This window comes from Protopterus annectens, chromosome 2.part1 (genome assembly GCF_019279795.1).
Source record: "Protopterus annectens isolate FY-2018-M chromosome 2.part1, PAN1.0, whole genome shotgun sequence".
NCBI classification, from domain to species: Eukaryota; Metazoa; Chordata; order Ceratodontiformes; family Protopteridae; genus Protopterus; species Protopterus annectens.
Window position 1 is genome coordinate 1913645310 of NC_056729.1, and position 9412 is coordinate 1913654721.

Below are 9412 nucleotides of genomic sequence, written 5' to 3' on the forward strand. Positions count from 1 at the left end.
ATACAATATACTCAGCATCCCTCCTCAGCACATGTCCAAACCAACGTAATCTTGCCTCTCTGGCTTTGTCTCCAAACCTTCCAACCTGGGCTGACCCTCTAATACACCCTCATCACACCCAGTACAAATCTTAACATCTTTAACTCTGCCACATGCAGCTCTAACTCCTGCCTTTTAGTCAATGCCACTGTCTCCAACCCATATAACATAGCTGGTCTCACTACCCTCTTGTAGACCTTCCCTTTCACTCTTACTGGTAACTCACCTGTCACAAATCACTCATGACACTCTTCTCCACCCACTCCATCCTGCCTGTACTCTCTTCACCTCTCTTCCACACTTGCTGTTAAAATCATCCACCTTCGCCACCTCTACTCCTTGCATCCTCACCATTCCTCTATCCTCCCTCTCATTCACACACATATATTCTGTCTTAGTCCTGCTGACCTTCATTCCTGTTCTCTCTAGAGCATATCTCCACCTCTCCAGGGTCTCCTCCACCTGTTCCCTACTCTCACTACAGATCACAATGTCATAACCTTCAATGTCATGCTCCTGGTAAACTAACATACTGAATATTGCAGCACTAGGCCAAGAAAGACTATCAAAACAGTAATATAGATACATTCAATGTGCACTGCACATAGTGAATATACTATCTATCTGTAGAGTATGTGGAAGGTATGCCATTATTACAGTTGTAACTGGAACTCCTTTGTGTTAATTTAGATAACTGACAACCATAGCCGGCCTTAGGCATAGGCCAACTAGGCGGCCACCTAGGGCGCCGCTGTACTAGAGGCGCTTTTCCAGAATTTATTTGGTGTAGGTAGACTAGGATGGGGGTGCCAGGTGGTGTGGTGGGGGGGGGGGCACCATGGAGCCTTTTTGCCTAGGGCACCAGTTGACCTAAGGCCGCTCCTGCTGACAACCACATGATTATTTGGATTAGAAAGAGTAAAAAAAATGGAAATCAAAACAGGCTCTTTTCACACTGCAAATTTAATTTGATTTTAGGAGTTTTGTTTCATCTAATCTGAGACTTCATCAGAATGGTCAAAAAGAAACAGAGGATACACTTCCACTTAACAAAAACACTTTTTTCTGTCTGTCTGTGGATTTTGTTTTATTCAAAAATCAGAAGTTTTGGTATATTTGACCCATGAGCATGAATTCTTGAATCACATTACAGAAGTGTCTGCCTTAAAATGACAAATTTCCTTTTCCATTCTTTAATGTGTTTCAGAAACAGCAATGCAAATATTCTCTATTATCCTGAATCATGAAAGATGATAGACATAATACATCTCAACAATGAAGTTTTAACACAATATGGCCCCATAAATGCAGACCGTTTTATACAGAAAAAGTGCTTAAACATAAAGTGTGTAAGAATCAAGTAATATAATTCTTGTATATTGTGTACTGTCTACAGTTAATACTAAAAATTTCACAAATAATGTTAGACAAGACGTGAATATTGACGATAAAAACAAGTACATCATCTGCTTATTTCATGTAAAACTTACAAGACTATAATGTCTTGATAGTTTGGCAAATGTAAATCCCTATAACCCAAACAAAAATCTGGCACTGCCTTTCAGACATTTATAACAGTACCATTTACTTAAGCTTTCAATGACTAACCGTAACATAGTGATGAATATTTTATATAGTAAACATATAAATGCATGCAGCAGTCCAGTATGAAAACCACATTGAATACAACAGTTCCATTTGAACTTACAGTTTATTTCTACTGATTTGCCGAGTATCTGAAAGCAAAATGGATTCATTTCATTTTTCAATATGTATTATCTAACATAAAATGCAATGCTGTGCTTAGGTCAGGGGAAATTATGCATTCATTTGACACTGAATGTACAGAAATTATAAACCGTGTAACTTGGAGATCTTGATATGTGGCATTCACATTGTCCCTTAGTATTACAAGATCACACATACTTTGTTCTGTCCATTCTGAGTAAGAAATTTTAACTGAGATAAGCATCTCATGAGTCAGAAAATATAGTTTAGTTTAGTTTAATATAGAGTTAGAAAATGCAGGCCCTTGCACACACTCAGATTTATATTTACCATCTCAGTGGTTGCATCACCTCAAAGAAGAGAGACATATCCCACATGAAGGGAATCATGGCTGATACAAATGTAGAAATCACACCATCAATGATTTCCCATGGGAAACAATAACCAGCCTTATGTTCCTGTATATCTTCTTTTTCAGGCAAATGATGGTTAAGACTTTCACTTCAACCTCGTATAGAAGAGCTGTCTTTGTTTGTGTGTGTGTGTGTGTGTGTGTGTGTGTGTGTGTGTGTGTGTGTGGTCATTTGTGTGTGGCCAGCAACATATATAAGAAAAAAAAGGACATATTTGACTAAAATGATGACATATACAACCTAGTGATTGTCTATCAGAATGTAGAATATATGTTTCAAAGAGCGCACCACGCAAGCAAATGATATCTAGCTATCTATCCATCTAGCTATGCGTGTGTGTGTGTGTGTGTGTGTGTGTGTGTGTGTGTGTGTGTGTGTGTGTGTGTGTGTGTGTGTGTTTAGACAGACACATTTTCATACATTCTACTGTTTATTTATCAAAAAAGCTCCCTAAAAGCCACCTCTATCTTTTTTTGCAAGATATGCAAATACTTAGCATTATGGAGCAAAATTAGCCTTGCTTACAAAAGAAATCTATAAAGAATAAAATAATGGAAACAAGATAAATACCCAGATATACATTATAGAAGCATTCTTCAGATTATACCCACTAAATCTGTGATACTGTTTATACATTACTAGTAAACTTAATTGTGTAAACTATGGTAAACATTCTAATCAAAACTTAATTTCATAGTTCTAAAATATCTCATTTTATTTACAAAGACAAGCAAATGCATCATCCCTTGGTAGTAAGGGCCTTTTAAATGAGCGTTTCCTTCACGTTTTTGATTTCCTTTTCATTTGCATAGTAATTACTTTATCAGAAGTATAGTGGCTGTAACAGTTTGATCTTAAGAAGGTCATTCTTTTGCCCATTTAACATTGTTCACACTTGTACCACTCTGACTTTTACAAATCGACGCAGTTCTGGCTTTAAAAGGTCATACACCTGTAAGAGAAAGAGAAACAAAATATATTTATCTATTTTCTTTTCTTAAGATGAACTGTAAAATAACAACATTGCTTAATGCATAATCAAGAACTGAACTGTAACAAAGGAAAACAGAAGAAAATGCCAGGATGCAAACAACTCCCTTACTAGCCTCAGTAAGAAGCTCAGATCCCTCATAAAATCCTCCAAAGCTAATTACGAAAATAAAATTGCTAAAGATTCCAAAGACAACCAGAAGGCATTCTATAGTTATGTCAAAAATCTAAATGGCAATGCTCAGATCTGCTCTGAGCTACAACAGAGTGGCATTAAATAAACTGATTCCAAGGATATTGCAATATCCTGGCTGATCGATTTAGTGCCATCTTCACCCCCCTCTCACCCCCTAAAGGGCCCATCTTAATACGAAAAGATTTCCAAATTCCGGTAATTACGGCCACACAGGTAGAAACTGCACTCTCCAAAGCTAAGAATACAGCATCCATGGGACTAGATGACATCCCGGGCTGTGTACTACATGAACTACAAAATGAACTGGCACCTCACCTAAAAAAAAGGAGGAGACTTATACAAAAAAAGGCCAAATCTCAAGTAGAAAAATCATCCCTGATCATCATTAGTAAGAAACTGAGGGCCCTCATCAAGTCAACTAAAGCCAGTTTCGAAAAGAAGGTTGCCAAGGATGCCAAGGATAACCATAAGGCCTTCTATGGTTACGTCAAAAACCTAAATGGCAACACTCATGTCTGTTCTTAGCTTGTACAAAATGGAACAAAATACACTGACCCCACTGACATTGCCAACATCTTGGCTGATAGGTTCAGTGCAACCCCTCCCCACCACCACCACCACCACCTACAGGGCCTATTACTATTCCAGGGGATTCTGTAACTCCAATTATTACTGATATATTGGTTAAGAAGGCTCTATCTAAAGCTAAAAACACTGCCTCCATGGGACCAGATGGTGTCCTGGGCTGTGTCATACGCGAGCTCCAAAATGAATTAACCCCGCATCTGAATACCCTGTTCAGTCTCAGCTTCTCGACAGGATATGTGCCCATAGAATGGCGCACAGCAACGGTGGTTCTGCTGCACAAGGGTGGGCCCACAACCGACCCTGGGAACTACTGACCAATAATCCTGACCAGTCTGATCTGTAAGGCAATGGAGCGAATCATTATGGAACTCATAAATGGAGAGATTGGGAACCTCCAAACACTTGATCCCATACAGTTTGGCTTCGTTAAGGGCAGATCATGCCTCCTGAACCTGGTGGACTTCTTTTAGACAGTTACTCAGGCTATAGATAAGGGAAAGGAGGTACACACGGCTTACCTTGACCTTGCTAAAGCATTTGACACCATTCCCCATTCGGGTATTATTGACAAACTCACCAACCGGGGCATAAACCCTCATGTCACAAGATGGATCACAAACTGGCTCTCAGACAGATCCCACAAAGTAAGAGTAGTGGGATTTATGTCTGAATCCAGACCAGTAACGAGCGGTGTGCCTCAGGGCTCTGTCCTGGGACCCCTCCTATTTGGCATATACTTCTCAGAAGTACAGGCAAGCACTGAAAGGCTGTGGCTGACCAAGTTTGCGGACAACTGCAAACTGGGTTTTATAATAGAGTCTCTGGCTGACATGGATATCCTCCAGAAGGGCCTTAATGAGACTGATGCATGGTGTCAAAGCCATGGTCTCAAGCTAAACGCTAAAAAATGCGTAGTAATCCCCTTTGGAAAAAACAGAGTACCCGCGAACTACCACATAGGAGGTAACCCCCTGAAATCTGAAGAAGTAATAAGGGATCTAGGGACCCAAGTAGATAGTCAGCTTTCCTTTGATAACCATGTTGCCAAGGTGGTTAGAAAATCCTTCTATGTGACCCATCTGATCACAAAAGGGTTCGCATCAAGATCTAAGGATGTAGTGGTGCCCCTCTAATCTTCCCTCATCAGATCCATTATTGAGTACAATGCACCAATTGGAATGTACCTGGCTAGGCATCTCCAGCAGCTGGAGAGACCACAGAGGTACCTCACTAAGAGGATTACTGGCCTCAAACAGTTGCCCTATGCAGCATGATTAAAAAAACTAAGGCTTTTCTCTGTTGCATACCGCCTTCTCAAAGGCGATCTCTGTCTAACATACAGTGCCATGTCCAACCCAGAACTGTTGAACATGCTCCATCTTAGCAAAACAAAATCTAGTCGAGCTACATGCTCTGGGGATATAAACCTCAGCACAACAATGAATAGAACATGCTGGAAGGATAGATTCCCTTCACAAAGGCTTCCCTTGCTATGGAACAAGGTCCCAATCTACATAAGACAGAGCCCCTCACTATCACTCTTCAAGAGGAACCTTGACGAGTGGATGGGTAACAGAAAGTTCACACCAGGGATCATACCAACAGCTCTACTAGATAGGGGCCAAGGGTACTAGCTGCTAGATCAAGGGCCTAGGGAACTAACCAAAGGGGCATTAAATACCGCACAATGTGGCTGGGCTAATATATGCCTTCGGGCATATAGCCCAGTACCTACCTATGAACCTATGAACTTAAGTGCCATGTTTAATCATAGCCTCACCTCAGGCTTCATGCCCATTGAGTGACGCACAGCTACAGTTATCCTACTGCAGAAGAGGGGATCCACCTTGGATCCTGGAAACTGCCATCTCATCAGTCTGATGAAAGCCTGATCTGCAAGGGCATGGAATGCATTAGCATGGAACTTATAAACAAAGACATTGGCAACCTTTAAACACTGGACCCCACCCAATTTGGGTTTGTGAAGGGCCGATCTTGTCTCCTGAACCTGAATGACTTATTCAAATCAGTCTCCAGAGCAGTGGCTGAGGGTAAGGCAGTCCACACAGCCTATCTGGACCTCACCAAGGCCATCAACACCATCCCCCACTCTGGAATCATAGATAAACTTACTAAGCTGGGCAAAAATCCCTACATCGCTCGATGGGTTGCCAAGTGGCTTACTGACAGAACCCAGACTATAAAAGTAGCTGACTCCAAATCCAGCTTCAGACAGGTGACAAGGGGAGTACCTCAGGGTTCAGCTCTGGGACCACTCTTGTTTGGCATCTACTTCTCTGAAGGACAGGCCAACACTAAGTGACTCTGGCTAACAAAGTTTGCAGATGACTGCAAACTAGGAGCCATTACTGAATCCCCAAATGATGTGGATATTTACAAAAGGGCCTTACAGAAACAAATGATTGGTGCCAGAGCCATGGGCTCAAGCTTAATGCCAAGAAATGTATAGTTATCCCCTTTGGGAAAACATATGTACCCATGAATTACCACATAGGTGGCAGTACACTAAACACCAAAGGTGTGCTGAGAGACTTAGGTACACAGGTGGACAGTGGTCTCACCTTCGATAACCACATTGCCACAACAGTCAGGAAATCTTTCTATGTGGCACACCTCATCACTAAGGGCTTTTTATCCAGAAAAAAGGAGGTCATTGTCCCACTGTACTCATCCCTCATTAGACCCATTATAGAGTACAACTCCCCATTTGGTATGCACCTCACAAGACATCTGCAACAGCTGAAAAGGCCACAGAAGTACCTTACTAAAAGAATCATGGGCCTAAAGCAGATGCCCTATGCTGACCATCTAAAAAAACTCCAACTATACTCTGTGACATATTGTCTACTCAGAGGTGATATCTGCTTAACATACAAGGCCATGTCAAACCCTGAGCTGTTGGTCATGCTCCACTTAAAGAAATCCCAATCCTCAGAGCCACATGCTCCAGGGAGCTAAACCTTGTCATCACAATGCACAAAACATGCTGGAGGGATAGATTCCTGCACCAGAGACTCCCCATACTCTGGAATAGACTCCCCATGCATGTCAAGCAGAGCGTCTACTTGGCCCTCTTCAAAAGGAACCTTGATGATTGGGTGGGAGATATGAAATTCACCTCGGGGATCACGTCAGTCGCCCTGCTAGACAGGGGTCCAGGGAAGTAAATATTGTGGGAAGAAATAGCCAGGGAATTGTTATGGCTAGGCGTATATAGGCCCTAGGGCTGGTAGCCTAGTGCCAACCTATGAAACTATAAACCTATGAACCTGCATAATTTATCATCCAAGTATAAAATCTTCACCTCATAAAAATATTTTCTATGCTGCTAGCCCAAACATTGTACTATACTGATGATCCATTCATAAATCGACTACCAGGCCTTTGGGGAGTTGTACCCAGGTAATCTTTTCTTACATTAGAAAACTTTATAGTCAATAATCTCTGATATCGTAGGAATACATAACTCTAACTGGGGGAGGAGGTCATCCTTCACAGTGTCATAGGCTTAACGAGTAATACACATGTCCTTGATGCTGGAAGATAAGACATCTCTGAGCTCTTTTCTCACTCATATTGTTGACACTGCAGTGCATCAATATGGGGGTGTTGTGCCATCTGCTTAAACTGGTAGTAGCTCATGTAGATCTAAAAGATATAACTGCACCCATCAAAATAAGTAGGGGAACTACACTGATGCCCTAGCTAAATTCCCCACGATAGTAGGAATGCCACCTCAGGTCTCCCCTGAAAAGAAGTCATTAAACTAGACGGAATATCTCAGTCAATGAAATGATAAAATAGAAAGAATAAAAAATAATGTGTAACTGCAAAAGAAAGCATGTGTAAGTCAGGTTTAAGTCAAGCATAGTTAAAAGTAAAAGACTATCCCCAGGATTCAATAACACCTACACTAAATGTACACCGTTCTGAGTGAACAGACAACACAGAAATAGCTCACACCTATTTCCTCCTAATTTTAGTTTGCCTACTGATATTCTTGCAGCTTTAGGCCACGGTGGTGCAGTGGTTATTGTTGTTGCCTCACAGCAAGAGGTACTCCCATTCAATTCTCAGCTGGAGTGCCTTCTGTGTGGAGTCAGTATGTCCTCCCCATAGTCGAGTGATGCTTAAAAACATGCAGGTAGGTGCGTGCATGAATGAGTGTGCCTTCTTTGAAGGTTAGAGGTCAGGCTGGAAACTTGGCACCATAAAAATCCACTGCCAATCATTAGCAGACCGGAGTTCTGCTGTGTTGACCCCTAACTGGAAAAGCCAAAAGAAGATATATTCTTGAGGCTTTAGATATTGACAGGGATTCCTAAAGGTTACTGCAAAGTGTAGACTACATGAACACTTAATATAATCTTTCTGACTGACTAGAAAGCACAAAAAATGTGATACAAATGTTATTAAATACATATCGTGTACACTTAGTGTACACTTAGCATTTGCTTAATTGAATCTGGCCCACTGTATCTTAAATATCATCTAAAACAAGAAAAAAAAGTAGAAAAAAATGAGAATGTTTTCAAAGTAACCACAATGTAAACATGACATTATAGTAAACTCTTGCAGATTCAAGCCTAAATGTAACTTGGATGTTAAATAAAATGGAAAATATTTTTATACTATACAAGTATGATGTCATGCCATGAAAGGCATAAAAGAAGGATGATGAAATAGTAACACAATGCATTTCCATGTCAACCACAATGATACATCTCAACCTCTGCACATTAAACATCATGATGCAAATCTTTAAAAATAATACCAGGAGGTCAGAAAGAGATGCACTTTTTTATTTTTCACTATACACTTTTTTGTATACTATTGCTCATATAGTTTATGACAGATCATCTTTGTACATGTTTAATATATTTATTTATTTAATGCAATACATACCCATCAACAAGAATGATTTTATGGTGAACTTCGGTAATTCTGGTAGGAGAAAGTGTAACTGTGAGGGCAAAAATCCCTCTTTCCTGCCTTGTGTGTCACACCTGTTATCATATGATGTTTTGATTGTTTGCTGATAACTTATGTAGCAGAAGACTTTATGTTTCTATAGTGACAACTTATGTTAAAGTTAAAATAATAAGTATGCCATTCGAGTAAGTGAATCCTTTTGGTTTATGTATTTTGACTGGATCTGTAGGAATGCTGTCTTTCTTAGAAAATCAGTTGCTTACATTATATCTAGTGTTGATATGAAGTACGGCTCCATATGGTTTATCTTTGAATGTTTGACAGAAACATCTTCGAAACTGTTGCCGTGAAGTGCAAACCGCGAAATTCCGAAACCACGAAAACCGAAATGCTGAATTCCAAAATCTCTTCCCCTTTTTGACCCATGGTTGCACTTGTTTCAGTGGTGGATCGATCGGAAATGTCAAAATTCAATATTTATTCGACATTTCAGGAAGTAGTTGCT

The 9412-nt window shown here is 40.4% G+C and overlaps 1 protein-coding gene across 1 annotated transcript in view; it reads right to left on the bottom strand.

Annotated features, from left to right (window-relative positions):
• Nucleotides 1–1109: 1109 nt before the first annotated feature.
• Nucleotides 1110–9412, bottom strand: part of LOC122794690 — a 123055-nt gene continuing 114752 nt past the window's right edge. Inside the window, exon 4 of the mRNA XM_044063319.1 lies at nucleotides 1110–3132. Within this exon, the coding sequence (XP_043919254.1) occupies nucleotides 3070–3132 (63 nt within the window). The 3' untranslated portion in view covers nucleotides 1110–3069. The remainder of the gene's footprint in view (nucleotides 3133–9412) is intronic.